At 38.0% G+C, this 20,527-nt stretch overlaps 2 protein-coding genes across 5 annotated transcripts in view; one reads left to right on the forward strand and one right to left on the reverse strand.

Annotated features, from left to right (window-relative positions):
* The window catches only part of dpp10 (dipeptidyl peptidase like 10), a 192,789-nt gene extending 190,193 nt beyond the window's left edge, over nt 1-2,596 (forward strand). Inside the window, exons 25-26 of one of the 2 annotated variants that reach the window (XM_074694448.1) lie at nt 47-120; nt 256-2,596. In XM_074694448.1, coding sequence (XP_074550549.1) covers nt 47-120; nt 256-393 — 212 coding nt within the window. In that variant the 3' untranslated portion in view covers nt 394-2,596. The remainder of the gene's footprint in view (nt 1-46; nt 121-255) is intronic. The other variant, XM_074694449.1, reaches the window with a different exon arrangement.
* Nucleotides 2,597-4,130: 1,534 nt separating this feature from the next.
* LOC141808401 (inactive dipeptidyl peptidase 10-like) overlaps nt 4,131-20,527 on the reverse strand; it is a 96,462-nt gene continuing 80,065 nt past the window's right edge. For all 3 annotated transcript variants that reach the window (XM_074694973.1, XM_074694974.1, XM_074694972.1), the window contains 20 exons: nt 20,376-20,457; nt 18,924-19,044; nt 18,408-18,562; nt 15,872-15,969; nt 15,662-15,785; nt 15,502-15,540; nt 14,307-14,414; nt 13,858-13,949; nt 13,701-13,748; nt 13,384-13,505; nt 12,676-12,723; nt 12,291-12,389; nt 11,423-11,492; nt 10,825-11,019; nt 10,500-10,554; nt 10,310-10,409; nt 9,851-9,909; nt 9,222-9,294; nt 8,818-8,891; nt 4,131-7,326 (listed from right to left, as the gene is read on the reverse strand). In XM_074694973.1, coding sequence (XP_074551074.1) covers nt 7,189-7,326; nt 8,818-8,891; nt 9,222-9,294; nt 9,851-9,909; nt 10,310-10,409; nt 10,500-10,554; nt 10,825-11,019; nt 11,423-11,492; nt 12,291-12,389; nt 12,676-12,723; nt 13,384-13,505; nt 13,701-13,748; nt 13,858-13,949; nt 14,307-14,414; nt 15,502-15,540; nt 15,662-15,785; nt 15,872-15,969; nt 18,408-18,562; nt 18,924-19,044; nt 20,376-20,457 — 1,900 coding nt within the window. In that variant the 3' untranslated portion in view covers nt 4,131-7,188. The remainder of the gene's footprint in view (nt 7,327-8,817; nt 8,892-9,221; nt 9,295-9,850; nt 9,910-10,309; nt 10,410-10,499; nt 10,555-10,824; nt 11,020-11,422; nt 11,493-12,290; nt 12,390-12,675; nt 12,724-13,383; nt 13,506-13,700; nt 13,749-13,857; nt 13,950-14,306; nt 14,415-15,501; nt 15,541-15,661; nt 15,786-15,871; nt 15,970-18,407; nt 18,563-18,923; nt 19,045-20,375; nt 20,458-20,527) is intronic.

A 20,527-nucleotide genomic window follows, 5' to 3' on the forward strand; every position in this document is an offset into this window, starting at 1 on the left:
GATTCTGGCTGAATCTTGCTGACATGTTTCCTTTCTTTATTTCCAGCCAACGTCCATTTTCAGCATACTGCTGAGCTCGTCAAGAATCTGGTGAAAGTCGGAGCAAATTATTCCATGCAGGTGTGTAACCGAGACTCTAACGCCTCTTATATAACAGTTATGAAAATATATAGGTTTCTTTTATAATCCATCACAACACATCCAGAAAAAGTGCCGACAGTCCTGAGTCTCGTTCTTTCCTCTTTCACCCAACAGATCTACCCAGACGAGGGCCACTTTCTGTCCCAGCAGAGCCGCCTGCACCTCTACTCCACATTGACCAGCTTCTACAGGGACTGCCTGAAGGAGGAGTTACTACCACTACCTGATGATGAAGAGGAGGAGGAGGAATAGGAGAGATGCTTCGAGGGTCAGAAGCTTTGGCAGAGTTTGAGGAATCAAGCGGAAATCCGTCAAGGCCTTTTGTGTTTGGACCAAGTCTTTAGCTGGACATGGACACTGGGTTAGAGCTGCTTGTGCTTTCAACATGTGTATGTGTGTGAGTGTGCATGTGAGTGTGTGTATGAGCGAGCGACTGTGTATAAATGTGTTGACAAGATAACAGAAGGACACGACAGAGACACCTGCTGGGACTGGAGCTGGGAGCTGCCCTCTAGCATAAAGTCATTTCAGTTTTGGGACGCTCCGTTTCTCAGCAAAGTGTGCGGAAGACTGCCTCCATCTTTCTGCAGACTTCCTGACGTTGTAGTCATCAACACTTAAACCAAGTGCATGGTTCTTTTTCCCCTCTCGGCTTCACCCATTCCGCCATGTTAGCCTCCTTTGTGGTAGCACTCTGAAGGAAAAGAACACAGATGTACACCTTTGATCTCACCTCTCCTTTGGTTGTTGTTGTATCGTCGCACAAAGAGACTCTGCAGACATGTTTAGTCACCGAGATCACCAAAACCGATCCTGAATAAGTGCTATTTCCTGCATCACACACCCTTAATGAAATCGTCTTTAGAAGTCACACTTTATTGTACAGGGGTCTTGTGTAGACATGTACAATGCCTTATGAGGTGCAACATACTGTAATATTACCTGCTGGCAGTGGTAGTCATCCATGTCATGCTAACCTTTGTCAACTCAGGTCCTTGAGACACAGCATTGCAGTCAGTTTAGTATCTGATTCACTACGTCAGCTGTCTGGTTATGATAAGTTATGAGTTTTATGTGAAGGTTATGGATACTGGCCATAGGAAAATTCACTTCAAGGCAACAGTGAAAAAGTTCTCCATCTTGTTGATAGTTTCCTGAAATGACACATTAAAATCTTCAAAAGAAGATGAGAGGAGGTCTCAGTGTATCTCCACCTTATTCCTGAGGTAAAGAGAAATTTGAACATTGTTAGCTCTTCTCTTGCAGTAGATATTTAAAGGGAAAGTTTGGATTTTTGAAGTGTGGTTGTATGATGGACTTATCTGTCAGGACAGTGTATAAGAGAGCTGCCCTTAGACTTGAAACCTAAGCGGTATTTATGTTTGCTCATTCATAATCTAAAAGCTTTTCAGATTCAGGGTGCAGGACGCATCATGAAGGGAACCCGATGCCAAGAGAAAGGGCTGATTGAACCCAAGGTGGAGTCATCAAAGTTTAAAAATAGTGTAAACTGACATCTATGTTATTAAAAGTACTTTATATAATCCCACTTTAAAAAAAAATCTGAACTTTCCCTTTAATTTTGGCTGATTTACTATGATGGACAATTTCACAGTGTCCGTAAGGTGTTTGCATGTCTACAGGGAATGTGTCAAGTGTTGCCACATTTTGTACAGTACAAAACAGCAGAGTGTGTACATAAATATATTTTTGAGATGTCACATCTCATAGATAGTTTAGTCTATGGGGGTGGATTGATTTGACCTGGATGTATTGTACTTGATTTTACTGTTTTCCTTTCAGCTGTTGATTTTCTTAGGATGGATTTTGTAATGCTTGTTCTTGTTCTTTTTGCTGTTTTAAAGGGAAAGGGCAGGGTTGAGGTTTTAGGGTTATTGTGATTGTCCTCTAGTGATGATTATAAATAATAAAAAAACAGTATGAAAAACAGAGTCACTCTGATTTATAGAGCACGTCACAGCAAAGACACGGAGAGAGCTACTAGCCACTAGCCATTTGTTTGGGGTTAATAGTTAATTGTTTGCAGACGATGAAGGAGGCAATGATCCGAAAGCCATAATTTAATGTTTCACTTGTTTCCTCTCTGCAGGCATCACAATATGGAGTCCGGGTCATCTGTCATAGCCTTAGGACACCTACATTAATTATTGAGCCTGAAAGATCTGTTTGCAAGCAGCTGCACCTCATGGGCTGCGATATGAAGCCAATACAAAAGTGCCCAAATCTGCATTTCCCCAAATGACCACAAGAGGCAGACTCAAAGCGAGAGAAGATCCCCATAGATAGAGCCTCATGGGGAAAAATGCAATCCCCAAAGTTGGAGTGACAGCCTGATAAAGAGTGAAACAGAAAAAAAAAAACCAAAGTCTAAAACTTAAGCTATTTATGATCTTTTTTTTTCAGAGTTGCAAGGCATATAGTTTTATCAGTTGAGTCCCACGTTATGTATATATTTTTTCCATGTTGTACTTCATTTTTAGGAAATTATGATATTTATGACTGGCAACAATTTGTTCCAGTGGTCTACTAATAAAAATAATAATATAGCAATAATGAACAAGAAAAGGTGGTGTGTGTGTGGGGGGGTTGGATGGGGGGTGGTAGGTGTGGGCATTGGCTATGGTAAGTACTTTTGTGTCAAGAAAATTGCACCTAATAAGTAAATTATGAGCAATCCTGCTGGCAACTTTTGTTGCCACTCACAGAAATAAGCCCATGAACAAAAATATATTTATCCCAAGAGCAATTTTTGGGGAAGGGTTTTCTCTATGTTCTATGTTTGGGGGGGAAATCAAAATAAATGTATGAAAATTGCCTCTTTTCCGAACGATTTGCATCTGCCATGTCTTTCACTGGCAGGAACAGGAAGCAGATGATGTCAAGTGACAGGAACTAATACATATTTAGTTTTTATTTTTTATAAACTAAAATCTTTGGTTAAGTTGTCAACTAGCGTATAAGTGGAAAAAGTTGCATTAGTAACGCAAAGATTTTTTATTGTGAGTTGAAAATGACAGTGATACACTTTGGCAACAATTGTTGTTGGTGGGGCAAAACAGGTTAAACTTCACAGACAGTATATCATGAAAAATAAAGACAAAACAGGAGTACTTTTGTTCATACACCCATCTATCCAAACAAACCTACTGCCATTTAGCAATTCATACATAAATATAAAATACATAAATTTGTTAATAAATACAAACATATATTAATTCGAACAACAATCTCTGCCTTATTCTCATTCCATATGACTCTCTTGAGTATATGTGGCTCGTGTCTTCACCTGCAGTCACCTTGAGTTTACTTTTGAAACCAACAGACACTTGATATGTGCTGTTAAAATGTTATTATTCAGAGTAAATATTAAGCCTTTTTGTAGACACTCTGTGCACTTCATAAAATGCTCAAGTGTTAATGACAGTAATGTGTAGATTACTCATGTTAAAAAGCATTTTTTTAGTCCCCTAATTTAACTGACTATATAGACTTTGTATGCGCACAAACTTCCTCAGACTTCTGTGTCGTGTGCAGGTGTTTGCAGATAATCCTTGGCTGACATTGACCTGTCTCTGCCTTCCTTTGAAGCTCAGTCTGAACCTCAGAGGAGTGTTGAATCAGACAGAAAAACTCGCACCTGTTTGGACGTGTTCAGCTGATAGAACAGAATCTTGATGAGCTTCTGTCATGGCCCAATGCTGCTTGGCTCTGTTTGAGAAATATTGTGTTTTCTCACCACGGTCCAAGCACAAACACAAGGCAATCTGCTCGTCAGCAGTTATCGCTGTCTGTCAGTTTGTCTCACATATGAATTCTTTTCAGACATCTTGAAGTTTAAAGAAAAACAATCTTGCCACAGTATCCTTGCAGTAGCTCTTCTAAAACTTCAAACCAAATTATCCCAAGAGAACAATAATCAAACACTGTGCACAATCAGAACATGTGGAAAAAAAAAAGAAAAAGAAAATACTGATTGACAAAGGCGCAGAATCCAGAAATTTATTCTAGTTTATAAATTTCCTCATGTATATAAATGTCTCTGTTTACATAACTTGAATGTACAGCATTTATAACAGAATTATTTTGCAGTGTGACAGAATAAAGCAGGTGCAGAAGTGCAAGCAGCAGTTCTTTAGACTGGTCAAAAACAAGCGTTATCATTGTTAAATCCTTTTCAGGGGTGGTTATGGTGCTCAAACAGATTAGCTCTACAGTGGTCTTGCTATAAATAAAGCACAATAAACAGAGATTTATACTATAACAAGTCAGTTTTCGGGGTGTTGAAAAGCTAGATCCAGCCTAGATGTTGAAGATGCGAGGGTGGGATACAGAAACTTTGTCGTAACACAGTTTAGTCTGCAACCAAAGTAATGCTGCAATGTAGCTTCTTTAAAGTTTACATTATTAAAAACAGTCAGTTCCTGCACTGATGACTTGTAAGTCTTCAATATATTTCAGAGGGAGGTTGCAAGAGGTACAATAAAAATGTTTTCTTTTTCAAAGATGGAAGAAGGAGTTTCTCATAAAGCATTTAAAAACAAAGTGAAAAGGGGGAAATGTCTGTTTTGTCTTGTTTGTAATTTAAGAGACAAACAAAAAAATATTTGGAAGGTGGGGAATGATTGTTTTGTTTCATTATAATTTATCTTTGTGCTTTCACACCTGGATCATTTGGAGAAGTTTGTTTGTTTCGCAGGTTATTTGGATGTAAGTAAATACAGGTAAGAGGATACTGGCTTGCTTCCATTTCCCAGAGTGGTTTGTTAATTCAGTAACCAGCACAAAAATCTGCTTGGCTTATTTGCATAAAGTGAGGTAGTGACGGACTTAGATTACTTATCGTTTCCATTTGATACATCAGCTGAAGAGCTGCTGCTTGGCATAGTAACATCACAGGACTTGACAATATCTCCTAGTTAAAGAACTGGTTTAGTTCAGAGACTAATGTACAGGCCCAACCAGGGGAAATTGTCCTTCCTTTTCATGAAGCCCCTTGTTTCTGTCCAGACTCACAGGTTTGTAAACTTTGGGATTTTATGGATGGTGTCTGAGAATTTATACATAAGCTTGTCTGCCCAAATATTAATGAGGCACCTCATTAATGCTACTTTAAGTCAAACCACAACTAATTTCGTTGACAAGTTTTCTGGCAAACGTTAGTTAGCATTTTGGAGCTGGCAAGGTACAGTGCAAAGAGTGATCAGTATGCATGGCGTTTGTTTATGGAGGAAAAAGGCAGACTTCATTTTTTAAAGCCAGCTCAGGAACCATGTGGCCTTCCTCTACAATCCCGCAAAAAGGAAAAAAGGAAAAATACGAATAATGGAACGATCCCGAAATAAGATCCAGGTGTGAAAGCCCATTAATACAACCATGAGAAAAAACAAACATGGAAATCCAGGAGCTTCAATTTTGAAAGAAAGAAAGAAAAAAATAGCTTCAGGAAAAGAAAGTAAGTTATTGTAGTTATACGAATTTAGCTGCTGGTAAACACTGGTAGAGTGTGAACACCACCCTAGTAAAAATACAAGAAAGTTTCTGAGTGCTATCTTCCAGAAATTGGACAAAATAGATTAATTTATTTGAAAGGTAACAGCAGTGCTTCTATCTGCCACTACAACAAGATATCCCATGAGCTGTAAGTAATCCCTCTTACTAATAGCTCATTAACACTTGTAAATATGTTTTCCTTTATAACCCCTATGAAGACCAAACTGGTGAAGGTGTTAGCATGCTGCCATTTATTAGGTTAGCATTAATCTATTCTGGCATATTCAAAACATAAAAAAATCTACTGAAGTCGATTTAAAAAAACAAATATCTGCAGGAAGTACACAAACATTGCTTTCAACATGTTAAATGTGTTAAAGGTACCTTATAGCGTCTGATATTTGTGGTGAAGTTGGGATAAAACAAGTACATGCTCCATGCAGCATTTACAAAACTGGCCAGCAGGAGCACACTCAGCATCACACCATCACTCCCGCACACACACACGTCAGCATTGTCTGAATGGGACTCAAGTTTCACATTTGACTTAAGCTGTGGTTTGTGTTTTTATTTCTATGGCCTGGCAAAAGGGAGATAACCATCAACTCATGAAGATGCAGACAACGCCCTAACTTCTATATCTATTCAGAAGTGTAGCTAAGTGATGTAGCTGATTATAATGATTCTGCGTTGAGTGGTAACATGAGGTAAAGGCACCCGCCATAAAACTATTTGTAATACAACTTTAAAAATTTAGTTGGAAGTAAAATTGCCTTTTTCAGTAAAAAGAAATTTTCACAGGAGATTACAGCAGTCACTGAAAACTTACTCTGAAAACTGGAAAAATACAAGTTTCTTTGATTCCCTGACATTTATGATGGGTCAACCTAGTTTCAAAATAGTTTGTGAAATAGAAATCAAAATGTTTACATGGGATACATACTATTATTTATGATACATCAAATTAGGCAAATCATTTGAAAGTATCCTATATCCAGACAAAGAATATTTAGCTTTTGATTCAACACAGCCATATTTTTATGGGTTAAACCAATTATGTTACTTAAAATGTAGAAAAACTCGATTTGAAAATCAAACTTTAAAAGGACAATAGGTCTTTTTTTTAAATTATTTATCAAATGTACTTTGTAAACATTAAAGTAAACTGTCTGGTTTGATATTGGTGTCAAGTGATTCTTATGTCTCGTGGCTTTATGACAAACTGAAGTGAGACTTGGTTGACTCAGCACACAATACAAACATTAGAAACTAGTATAATCTAAAGCATTAGAATAAATACAGCGAAAATACAAGATCTTAAAGATCGTCGAACCCTAGAATCACCACGCTGTCCGGGTAAAGGTAATGCTACATATCTACATACTGGAGGTCTGTGAGGTGTCTCTAATGCTCTTGCAGCGTTCTTACAGATAGTGGCGCTTTAGAAAACACAGCTTCTCCTCATTGGCTCAAGGTTGCACTTTCTACACTCTGCTTTCTTCCTGAAACCCGTCTCACAGCAAGTCATCCTGTTTGTTATTCATCTTCTTTGGATGTCTGCGGGGCAGCAACCGGCTTCTCCTCAAAGCAGCGCCTGAAGAAGGTGAGCACTGTGTTTAGCATGTAATGCTGGCTCTTTGTGGAGGCAATAGTGTGTCCTTCATCTGGAAAAATCTGAGAAAAACAGGAGAGAAAAGGTGTCTTGTGGCTTTCATGTGACAAGCACTGAATAAAAAAAAAAAAAAAAGAATGTAAAGAACTCAAATATTTTGGAAGTTGTGCTCTTTACTTTGTGGCTGACAGTGTTGACATGTATATATCAGGCAATAAGGGGTGCTGCAAATGCCCAAAAGGAATTTGGCTCACACTTCATGAAATTTAGGCTGTTTTCCAAACCACCTACCACACTAGTAGTGCATTCTATTTTGGCTGAAATTCAGAATGTAGTAGGCAGTGTGCAAAAAACTTGCAGAATCTGCAGGATGCCAAAAATTCCTGGATGTTGTACTGATACAGGAAAATTTCTCTGGCCCCGTTTCCACCACAACGTCTCATCCAAAAATGCTAAAATGCAGTGGAAAAAAATTGCGTTAACACTGAAACGCTGAGGGACTAAAAACGCTGTAGTAAGCATGCCAGGCCTGTAGGTGGTGCTATAACTGTCTTGTCCTGAAGCTGCTTTTGGAAACTCCCCAATGGTGGTGGCAGCGTTTCAGAAAAATCTAACTCTGGAGGCCGTTTGCAAAAATTTGCTTTTTAGGTCGGCAAAAATGCAAACTTTTAAACGAGTAAATGCGAGGCCAAAACACAACTAAAATTTTGTGTTTCACCCTGAAACCATTGTTGTGTAAACCACCCCTCAGTATGCAGCGGACCAGTCTACCTAGCATACTGTTTCCCACAATGCATGGTACTAATGCTGTTTGTCTATGCGGGTGGCAGGTTTTGGTGGATTACCGCCATCTACTGGAATGAGTTGGCATAATCACTACAATACAACAACACTTATGTGAGATCGTCCGTGAGATAGAAGTGAAGTGATGCAAAAGAAACACAAGTAAATCTTGTTACTTCTGGTTATAAGAGAAGGGTTTACTTCTAGAAATTCATTAAAATCCATATCAACCACTAATTCACTTTTTTAACCATACGTGGATTGCATAGAAGTGTTTTTTTCCATCAGCTGTAAAAAAAAAAACAATAATAATAATTTTTTTTAAATGTTTTTTTTTTATTTTCAGTAAATGATATAACTTTTTGCGTTTTATTAAAAAAAATCAAATATGATGATTCTAAAGGGTATGATTAACGAGATAACTAAAATGCAAAGATTTACCCGCTTGTGTTGTACATTTATTGTAAAGGCAAAATAAATTCCATCACCTACTACAAAACAGACCCAACATGCAACAGCAGCAAGCAGTATACAGTGCCTAGTACATACTACAGTCACATGTGTTACGTTGTAGGTGGTTTGGAAAACAGCCATTGTCCACAGAACAACACTGCCAAGCTGGAATTCAAGCTGGAACTCAACAACTAACACCACTCCCTAAACCTCTGTGACCCTACTTTCCCCACAGTGAATCCTCAATGCTAGCACAATAAATTGTTGTTTTACTATCCACTCAAGAAAGGTATTTTATAAGATTCAGCAGTAGTTACCTGGAGGGTGTAGTTCACATTTGATGCAGACAGCAGTTTGACCAACTCGGCCGAATGCTGGAAATGAACAGTGGCTGAAAATAATACAGCAGACAGAAAGTTACCTGAAATTCACAAGTCTGAGACAGGTAAGGGTTAAAAACAAGACAAATAAGAGCATGCATTTTGACCAATCAATGCACAGAACTGCTTTTATAACAGTACCAGAGCAGCTTTCTGGATATCATACTCTACAGATGATGAAATCATTATAACTGATATAGATATGAGTATTATTTTCAACATAATTAAATTGATCTCTAAAAAGTAAATTTAATCCAGTCTGAAGGTCTCAAGATGATTTTTCACACTAGATTAAAAGAGACTTAATACTTTTTTTTCTCTGCAGACTTTGATATACTCACCATCTGCAGTGCCATGGATGATTAGAAAGCTTACAGGTTCTTGGACTGTGATGTTCCCAAGGAGACTGGAAATCTGACAGGGTGTAGACACAAGGAAATTACCCTCCAGTCATGTGATATTATAAGTTCAACACCTAATTACAGGTAAAGGTTAGGTAAGGAAAAGTAAAACTACATTCCTATGAGGAGTGGACAGTAGGGGGCGACATCCAGTAAAGAGTAGAATTCGGTATTCTATGGAGTCTAGAGCCTCTGTCCATGAGACATAGTTAAACTGCTCGGTTGCCCTATGGGTAACACTTTTGATACCTTGCTCTTAATAAGGGAGGTGTACAAGTAATACATGCAGAGAGAGGTATTTGGCTGTGTTGGCATATTTTGCCAAAGAGCCTGCAGTACAGTCTGGCTTCAACATGGACATTGACCACCAGCACAGCCATCATCCTCATAGCTATCAACATAACTGTGCTAATACTGCCTCTCATATTCTGGTTGTACCTTTTATTGTACGCGTTGAAGGTTAATACTCCAGCGATGCAATCAATAAATCATGAGGGCACTCAGAAAAAAATGATTTTACATTTTTACATTTAAAAGGAGCAGAAAACAACACTGGAATCCAGTCATACTTGGTATTTGAGATCCTCTCTTGGAGCGGTGCCAAAGTATTTCTCAGTGTCTGCCGACCCTTTAGGAGACGAAGAAAAAAGATCCTGTTAATGAAGGGATGCTGCTTGCACAGACGGCTCTGCTGTTTTCATTCATTCACTTTCCAGTAAAGATAACACCTCCAGAGACTTTCAATTTTATTTCTTCACTGGACACTAGGCCTTGTGACAAAGAGAAAGATGTCTGTGAGATTAATTCTCAGCTTTTCTTATTGGTCTTCTTGGGTTTGTTTGACCGTCTGAATCAGAGAAGTTTCTGTTTAGTTACATTAAATTCTATGAACATGTCCTTAAACTTCAGTCTTCAAATCTAAGTAAATCAAGATCGATCCTGGATCAAGGATTAGTGGAAAGACCTCAAGTCTGATGATTTTGAAGTAGTAGTCAAATAGTAGCATGTTGTACATTGATATTTCTCACCATAGAGCTTCCAGTTAGTGATTGGAGCTACAGCAATGCCACATTGGAACAGAGAGCTGTGGGAGAGGAGCAGGACAGAGGACAGGAATCCTCCGTATGCCTGGAAAGGAGTAATATGGCTGCCTGAATGAATCAATATTTGGTAAGACATCGTAAAGATTTTATGAGGTGGATATGAAGTCCTTTTTACCTTTCCATAAACTCCAACTCTGCTGCCATCGACGTACGGTAGCCTGATCAAGAACCTGTAAATACAGAGTGAGTCAAATAAGCAGTAAAATGACAGATAGACCTTCTCTACAGGACAGGGCAGTAAAAAGTATGTTCCAAATTTGTGGTCTTCATTTTTTATTTTTTTTTTGCCTTCCTCTTGGTGACAGGCTAGCTCTTTGGATTTCCAGAGGGATTTATGCTGGTACACACGTCTGACAGCAGAAAGAAACATGAACCCAGACGCAGGACTGCTGTGAACTTAAAGTCTTATTAACTGGGATCATTATCTAAGAAAAACCTACTCCAGGGCTTTAATCTGGTCCTGAACTTCCACGGTTCCCAGTCTCTGGTGGACCTCATGCAGAATCCTCTGACCCTGGAAGCTGCTGCCTCGGCCGTCCAGACGAGCCACGATCACGCCATCTGAACTGACCAGCACTGAGTCCCAGCTCAGAGAGAAACGGTCGCTCACAGCCTGACCAGCAGGAGCACTGTCACTGTGGAAGAAAAGACACAGAGAGAAGTTCAAGAAAACAAATCAAATGTAGCTTTACGTTCAACTTGTGTTACATCAAAAACAATCACGTCAGCACTGATTCCATGTTAAGCATATATATGATTAAGCATATATACAGTGTAAATATCCAGCTGGACTCCTTTTTTCAGTTTTTATTGCAATTATTTAAAAAATAGTCCTTACTTCAGGGGTAAAAAAAAGTAAAGATAAGAGGAGAGACTAAATGAATTCCATGCATTTGTTTCTTACTGTAGCTTTTTCATTCACTAAATAATTCAATAAAATGATCCTGCATTATTTAACACTTCAAATGAGGCAATAAAACATGCCTTAAGAGGTCCTCTATAAAAGTGTAAATGTATTTGAAAAGAAAAATTACACACAGAATCAGGAGAAGCGGGTGCTCCATTGTTTCATCCATTTTTATTGGGACAATTAACTCCAGACGGAGAGCTGCAAAACAAGACAACAAGAGGATTTCATTGTTTTATTAGTGTATAATTTGTACGGCTGAAGGCTTACATTTTGATGGTGAAAGATGAGGCACACTGTGATTTTGCTTTGCATTGTGCGTGCATGGATCCCCCTCAATACATCAAAACTCTGCACAAAAGGTCAGAGAAAAATAGCAGCTTCATATAAACAATGTTGATTATAATACACTGTGTGTATTTAGTTCTAAACTGAGGGAGGAAGACTTTGTTTAACTTAACACAATCTTTTATTTTTGATGCATCTTGTGGAGTAGAGTAGTGTTTAACCCTTTGTGCATGCTCTTTGAAATGGACAATGTGTTTCTAACTTATTCGCACCTTTCATGAATCAGGTCTGCTGTGTTTCATGACAGTAAACAACTTCTGTCTGATCTTGTTTCTATTCATGTTTTTCTTCTCATTTTTATCACTTTGACTTTGTCTGTGATACTGAACACAGAGCGGAGAATTTCAGCCATATGGTGAGCTTTGCTTTCTAACTGAGGCGCTTTATTGTTGTGTTCCTGATTACAGGGCTATTTCACAACCAACTCAAAAAGCCCTGCACCCATTTACTCCCACATCACCAAATGCAAAATTTATTCCAATCCTTTGTAGATTTTAGCGGACCTGAAGAAAGGGACTAAAAAATTTACACAGATACTGTTTGTCTAACTTGAGAAAATTTGAGAAGTCTAAAGGTTGAGGTTAGAGGGTTTATCGAAGGACAAAGTATTGTGAAGAGCATTTTTAATCAAAGTCGAGAGCATTTTCATACCCATGTTGTTGATTTGTACAGTTCTCCGTTCCCACTTTGGTATCGTCCTGTTGATCAGTGCTTGTCTCAACTCTGCGTTGCTCTCCAGTGTCTTGTGCTCTGGAGGATGAATAACAACATCAGGCAGAAGAGACCAAAACAATAAAAACAGCTCTAATTAAATACATTATCAAATACACATTAGTTACATTTCAAGTTTTCACTGTAAATAAACTTTACGAGCAACATTTTTAACAGTTCCTGACCCTCTGAACTTTTAGCCATAAGACTCAAACATTTTCCAATTAATGTCTCATTTAAAGCACATGAAAATAATCAGTTCTTAAACAGTGGGGAAAAAAAATAATTCAGAGGACAGAAATTTTCTCATTGCCAAAGAACTTACTGTTCATATCGTCAAGTTTGTGAAGGGTGGTTTGAGGTATCTCGGGACCTGAGGGAGGAAACAGATTTGATATTAAATTAAATATTAGACCAGACAAAAACACTGCACACACGTTTTTTTTTTTTTTTTTTAAGATAATAATAATAATAATAATAATAATAATAATAATAATAATAATAATAATAATAATAATAATAATAATTATAATTATAATTATAAAAACACGGTGTGCAATGTTTGAGCTAAAATCAAAACTATTCTGTGTGACTTAAAAAACTGTTTTTGTCAGCAACAGATGAAGTGATTTACCATTTACTCTTCATCTTTTTTTTTTGTTTTTTTCATTCTTCATTGTCTGTTTTTATTTGTGGAAAAAAAAACAAGAAAATACCTGTAGTGTTTTAATGTGTAAAAGACCCTTTTCTCACTGTTTGAACTTTCGTTAAAAATAAATGTGACAGACATCTCACTCTGACCACATTCTAAAAAACATTTTAACTTTTGTTATCCTTTAAACTTCAAGATTACTCATCTGACAGATTTTTTTGGAAACAGTCTGAAACAAAACCAAAACCAAAAGTGCTGTGGATTAATTTCAGGAATTAAATTTGAACACAATTTTTTTGTAACACGAGCTGATCAAAGCTGCATCATATCAAAATCCTCAAGTCAAGGTGTTTCTGTTCAGGTGACCGTGTACTTTTTTACCTCTGCAGTTAAGAAGTACGTGTTGATAGTTTTGGCTGAGCATGGCGTCATAGTAGGTGCATTTTGACTTGAAGAGCGAGCAGGTGAGACATTCTTTCTGTAAGGGATCCACAGTGGAGACTCTGTATGAGGAAACGACAAAGATGTGGGAGAAAGAAATAATTAAGAGCAGTTTTGCAACTTTGAACAAGGAGCTAGGGAGTTCTTGCAGATAAATGTTGAATAATTTCTCTTCTATTGTTGAGAAAAGGCTGCTGTTTGTCATGTTTGTTTTGTTTTTGTTTGTTATGAAGACTGTGCCAGCCGTGAAGTTATACCTGTAGAGGTGGCGTTGTGTTGGTCCCTCCTCTGTGCTCAGAAAATACCTAAAAAACACACAATGAACCTGTTATATGACAGCCCATGAGCTGTGTTTCTGTTTCATGTTTAAAATTGCAGCATATCCAAAGGGTGTGGTCAATAGCTTGTGCTTACACAGAGTTTGTTTTCTCATCAAAGGCCAGAATCTGAGACACTTCCCAGCTTCCTGATGTCAGGTGGCGAAGGTTCACTTCTTGAATGTTGGACTAAGAACAAGAAAAAACACAAATAACAAAGACAGGAGCATTTGTTGCGTAAACCATCATTTTTGTCTTCTCCTTAACTTTGAAAAACTTTTCTTTCTTTTATTATCTCAACAGAAACACAACATCTTCAGAACCAGCTGTAGACTGTTTAATTAATTCAAGGGAAAAGACTCTTAATTATACGGTGTTCAGGAAATAAAACAGAGACATAATAAAAAACAAGTCTACATAATGAGTAGTATGAGAGTATGATGAACGATTAAACTGTGCAGAAGAGATAAAGAATGAAAATTGAATTAATGTTACATTTCTCAAAAGAAAAAAAAAAAGAAAAGAAAATGTGTTACAGTTATATACCTGGTTGGAAATCATGGTGATGTGGTTAAATGTCCCGTGACCACCCTGTTTTAATGGCATAGTGATGAATAAAGTTGTGCAGTCCTTAGAAAACACTGGCTCTTCATTCTTGGAAAAACACAAAAAGACACAAACACAGAAGAAAATATGATTATTCTCCTTGAAACCACCCTGCACTAGTCTATGGATCAACCGTCCGCTGAGTTAGCGTTGAATCCTGAACCAGATTATCCAAAGAACAACTGTTCCCCTTCAAGCAAGTGAATGTTCAACATTCATATGGATACGATTCAGATATTAGAAACTGGGTCAGCTTTGTCAGTTTGTAAACACAGCTTGGGCTCCTCGGGTCAATATCACCAGAAGCTTCCCTCTGGGTGCCTGCTGATAATTAGGCAACTTCTCACACCATTGTTGTAGAGTCTCCCTCACACTCTGAGTGCTGTTATTGATGGGTTTACACTGACTAGACAAAAGCTGATGCCTAAATATTTCCCAACACAGCAAACTGAGGCAGAGAGTTACATAAAATGATCATTACCTCCGCCGAGGAGGTTATGTTTTGGGGGGAGTTTGACTGTTTGTTTGTCTGTTAACATAACTAAAAAAGTAACAAACGGATCTTGATGAAATTTTCAGGAAATGTTCAAAATAGGATAAGGAAGAAGTGTTTAAATTTTGGAGGTGATCCGGATCCAGGACTTTTTTAAAGGATTCTTTATCATTGTGAGAAAGGACCATTTTCACCATATATGTATATAACTTCACCATAAATGGTTGGATTGCGTTGCAAAACAATACAAGACAAGGTCACCGTAATTTCTGACAGATGTAAAAGTACGATCCAGATCCTGGAAATATTCTGGAAACTAAGATCTGGAATATGAAATATGTACTGAATCATCAAAATTTTCAACACTGACAGGGAAGAAATTTTTATACAAACCTGCAACTAACACCAAATTGTAGCAGACAGTCTGCTGAAAGGGAGTATAACATTAAAGTAGGACTAAAGAGTTGCATGAGAATCACAATATGCTTGGCAGACGTCTGCGTTCTCTGAGTACTTTTCTAGTTTTCTCAACGTTTATCCGACATTTTCTTTGAAGTACTTTCTACTTTTTTAGTCTACATTGATTGGCCAATCAATGGACATGTTGAGTACAATAAATCCCTCCTAGACTGATGCACTTACCTGACGATCAAGCCACTTCTCAGATGTCATCACATGTTTCTGGACGGACAAGATCAAGAAAGCACAGAACATTTCAGTTGAACTATTCATAAGATGTATTGATAGGAACGTTATGAACAAGCATGAAGACCTTAGACTAAACCATCAGTAACCCCCTTACCTTCGTGCATTCGCTGGTTGTGACGTCATACAGGGACAGAATCGACATGTTTTGAGCACGATTAACCCAACGCACACTCAGCCTCTCTTTGGTCACCCACTTCACCATGGTGATGTAGTACTCACTAGGAGAATACAGACAGGATTTAAACAGGAGATAAGTCACATCATAGACATACTTTTTTTTTTTCCAAATCTGCTGTTATCATACCTCCTTTCAAAGCTGTCAGGAGGTCTCAGCTCTGTGGTTATTGAGCTGCCATCTACAGTGACCACATACAGTCTGACAGTGGGGTTAATCTGACCCATCTGAGGTAGAGATAAAACAAATGACATCAAATTACAGAGACATTTACAGTTAGGATGCAACGCCATGATGCACAGCACAAACATTGCCCTTATTTACTATTTTTAGATGCTGTCATAACAAATAACGCCAACAGGGCCAAAAACATGCAGAAAAATAAGTTGCACTCTGCAGGCCCTGCAGCAAGTCAGTGATCTTCTTTCAGTGAAACCCTGACTAGTGTGCTCATTAGTCTGCACAGCAATGGAGATCTCAAAGAACACAGCCTAACCCGTCTCTGCGATGACACTATCTATTGCACGCTTCTGCTTTTTTGTTTTGTTAGGCTATATTTGTGTCTACTCCAATTCTTTACTGTGTGATCACAAAGGAGCTTTTTTTCTGTTCTATTGAATAAAATAATGAAAACTACTGTTGTGCCAAATTATACAAGAGGTAAGCTACTGAAAAATACACACAAACACATTTGATTCTGCTGATACCCATAGGTAAAGGGGACTAAGTCATTCATTAAGAGCAAACTATTGCCTTTTATATCCCTCAATTCTGTCCTGTAACATGTTTTAAGTAGCGGCAAAAGGTGTCATAATACTCCCATTTCACAGTTAAATATATCATTCTCCATGGATGTTTGCTGTGGAAAGAAGATTGTTTTCTCAGTGTGCTGTAAATCATCTTGTCTGCCTCATTCCCGGTGGTCTGCTCATGTTGACTTTCTGTGTGTCTGTGTGTACCAACATTGTGCTTACATTTTTTTTAATATAACAGGCCTGGACAGAATAGTCAGACCTGAAATTGCAGCTTGATGTTCAGTTAAAATCAATAATTAACAATGTGAAAATCCCAGGAGACCTAATATAAAACAGTTACCTTCAGGCAGATGTTACAGAGCCTGGGAGCACATACATGTCTGTCTGTCCAAACCCAATCACACTGAACACCCAACAAAACCTGATTCCTGAGAGAGCAGTCCAAGGAGCGCTGTTTTACTCTGCTTTTACTCACAATAATTTATCCCCCAGTGACTGAAGCAGAAATATGACTGTCAGACTGCTGAAACACTGCTCCCAGAGATAAAAGAAGGGAAAGCAATTAAATTTCTGCTTCATTAAGTCCTACAATATTACAGAACTGACCCCACGCAAGGATATAACAAGAGAATCGCTGTGTGCGTGTACACAGTTTTTACACAATGAGTGGGCAAAGCTAAGATGAAGTGTGGTGCTTCATTAATTAGATGCCCTCCTATGATCTCCATCCCCCATCCATGGTTATGAACCGACAAATGAGCTCGCCCTCTACCTTATGACCCCCATTTCACCAGATTTTCACAACCCATCTTCCATCTAAGAGGCATTTGAAACACTTAACATCTGCATCAAAGGATGGGGGCTGTGTTAAGTTGCCAGTCTGAAGTAAATCAGACTCCCACCCCTCTGAGTGCTGTAGATCCAAACAGCAGCCCCAACTCAAAAAAATAAAAAATAAAATAAAATAAAAGACAGTCAATAAAGAATGAATGCTCTTCGTGTATAGGCTAATGCAGGGAGCCTGGGCTGGTTTATTGATGGTTCTGTTTGCAATAAAGGAAGGTAGTGTACATGTTTTGCAGGTTAAAGAGTAGTTCACTGCAAAAGCCCAAACCTCAGCAAATGTTTCTATAGTCAATATATGTCAATACAGTTAAAGGCACACCAAGGAAATGAAAAAATCTAACGCATACACAGAAAATAGTATTTGCTCAAAAGTTGTAAGAAACTTAAGGATTTATTTTTCAATTATATGTCGTAAGAAAATGAGTTTCAAACTTGTCCGGTGGGTTGAAGAGCTAACCCTGCCATATACAAAAACTATGTGTGTGTACAGCTACAGACTGTCTGTTTCTATTTGTGCAATCATGTTTCATTTTTGTCTTTTGCAAATTGCACAGTTCTTTGACATCCTTTTTTAAGTGCACTATTTTAACATTTTATTTATTTTATTTCATTTTATTTTAATTCATTTTTATTTTATTATATTATTTTTTGGTGTATATTATCTTATTTAATTTTTACTTTACTTTATTTTAACTTATGTGTAGATATATTTTTTTATTGTTCTCTGTACAAAGCTCCTTATAATAATAATAATTATTATCTTATTTTTTCCTACAACTTAAGCTCTATTTTTTCTATTTTTGTAATATTTAGTGTGTGCTTAAAATAATTGTAATAATTGTATAAAGAGAGAGAGAGAGAGAGAGGGAGAGAGAGAGAGAGAGAGAGAGAGAGAGAGAGAGAGAGAGAGAGAGTGGTTAACTGGAGTCAAATCCCTTGTATTCTTGAGAGACTTGGCGAATAAATGCATTTCTGATTCTGATTCTGAGATACCAGTTGGTCTCTGAAAACTAATGAGATATAGTGAATAAATCAATAGAATCAGATTTAATGTGTAGCTCCACCTTTGGATAAGGGTACTCCTTTCCTCTCGGATAGAGTGAGCCAGTGAAGCGGGGCAGCAGCATCTTTGGGACCAGGGTGTCATTGATGGTTAGGTACGCCAGTCTGGAGCCATCAGGTGACCACCAGTGAGCCACCTGTGTGTGCAACACCTCCTCTGAAAATGCAAAGAAGAGAAATCATGGAACTTGATCAGGGAGAGTGCTTTCAAGTCATCTGCTAAATGTTAAATTGAATTTCCTTTCCTGTTGATGCTATCTTCACATTTCAGTTTATTGAATTACCCATAATTGCACTGATGATATGATTACATTATACCAAAACTGATGTCTTGTAAAATAATTGGCAAATTGAAAGGCATTTATGAATTCTCACAGGGATAGCTTGATTGATTTAGTGCAAAGTTATCTGCATTGTTCTAAATGTGATGCCCAGAAAGTGCAACAACACTTCTGAAAATAGAATAATTAAAAAACAACCTTGAACTTCACATTTACTGACTCAGCTTCTTCTCTTACCCTCATACAACCAGTCTGCGATGCCATTAAAGACGACGTCCTCCTGTCCAGAGGACGTGAGCCTCCAGGAACTGCTCTTCACGTCTGTTTGGTAGTAAATGTTGTTTTCAAATATGTAAATCTGTTGGACAGAGAATAGAGACTTTCAAAGAATTTCCTGTAATATTATCCACACAAACAAAACTTAAAAAACAAACTTTTCACTGTCTTACTCAACACCACCTGAGTCCACAGAGAAAAAGTCTCCTCCAGAAGAAAAGGTCGACTTTGCTGCTTCATTGTGTGACTTTTTTTTCTTTCTTTTTTTCTCGATGGGTTTTCTTGCATCCAACACAACACATGGAAACTCATTAAAAGAGGCTGTAGCAGTCCAGCAGCTCTTGTGTTTTCTCCTGTATACTGTTTTCATTGCTTCTATGTTTCAAAGGACTCTGGTGGTTCAAAGAGAGTGATGTTTACAGATGATTCTCTTCAAAAAAAAAAAAAAAAATCTTCCAGACCTTTTTCAACAGGGATGCTTTTAGGACCCTTACAGACACTTGTAAAACAATCAGAGCCTGTAAGTGTAAAATACATAAATAAACAACAATTAGAGCCGCTGGAGCCCACTCCTAAACTCTACTGGTAAGACTACAACATGATGTTTGTTAAAAGAGTATAGACATTAAAAAAACAGTAGAATCTGCCTTTAGTCTCTAACTATCACAGCACAGACCGACCAGGAGCGTCTTTGTATAAGATCTCAGTGAGCCGATCTCACGTCTCACTCTGATCTCAACACATCCAGGTAGTGACTCATCTTCTCTGATAAGAAGGAGAAAATATGCAGGGAGGACTCATGAGTAATGAATACTGCTTCGTCGTTAGTGCTCTGACCCACTGCTGTGGGGCTTCCTGGAGAAGCACTTTTGCTGAGGGCAGGTGGAAACACTGAGGAAAGGAGATAAGTACGCTATCAAATGGTTAATTACGTTCCTTGTCAGCAGCACAGAAAATAATGGACTGATTATTCCATGCATAACACTCTGCACGGTAAGGCATTACTCACACACAGAGTGTTGGGGCTCTAAGAAGACGTCGCACAGAAACAGCTTGATCATTCAAATTGCTACTTGCTGCTCTTTGGAGTAATTGTTTAGTTTAAAGCTGGATGTTTGGTTTCTCCTCCCGAGTCAGAGGCAGCCTTTGATCAACCTTTACCTCAGTGAAGAGGATTTAATGGATGCGTTGAATTATACATTACATAGTGTTGCATAAGATGTCAAATTTAACATTGACTTCTACCTCTCCGTATGCAGCAGTTTTCTTACAAAAATAAAAAAAGACAAAAAATCTAATGGAAAAAGGAGTGAAATTGTGTTTGGAACATCATGTTGTTGATTAAATAACACATTCACTCCAGTGCCTTGTATTAGAGGCTTTTAGAGGATTTTGTCCTTGCAGAGTACTCACCAGCTGCTGACCATGAACGCCCCATGAGGCAAACTGGAGGACTGAATCAGTCACCTCCGGAGGATTCAGCTCCCGCACCTCTCTAACGCAAGGACATAAATATACGTGTCATACAGAGGACATTCACTGCTTTAGCAGAAAATTACAGCTAT

The sequence above is a fragment of the Halichoeres trimaculatus genome, unplaced genomic scaffold (genome assembly GCF_033239565.1).
Source record: "Halichoeres trimaculatus isolate MK-OKI-2021-1 unplaced genomic scaffold, fHalTri1.1 fHalTri1_scaffold_19, whole genome shotgun sequence".
Classification (NCBI taxonomy): Eukaryota; Metazoa; Chordata; class Actinopteri; order Labriformes; family Labridae; genus Halichoeres; species Halichoeres trimaculatus.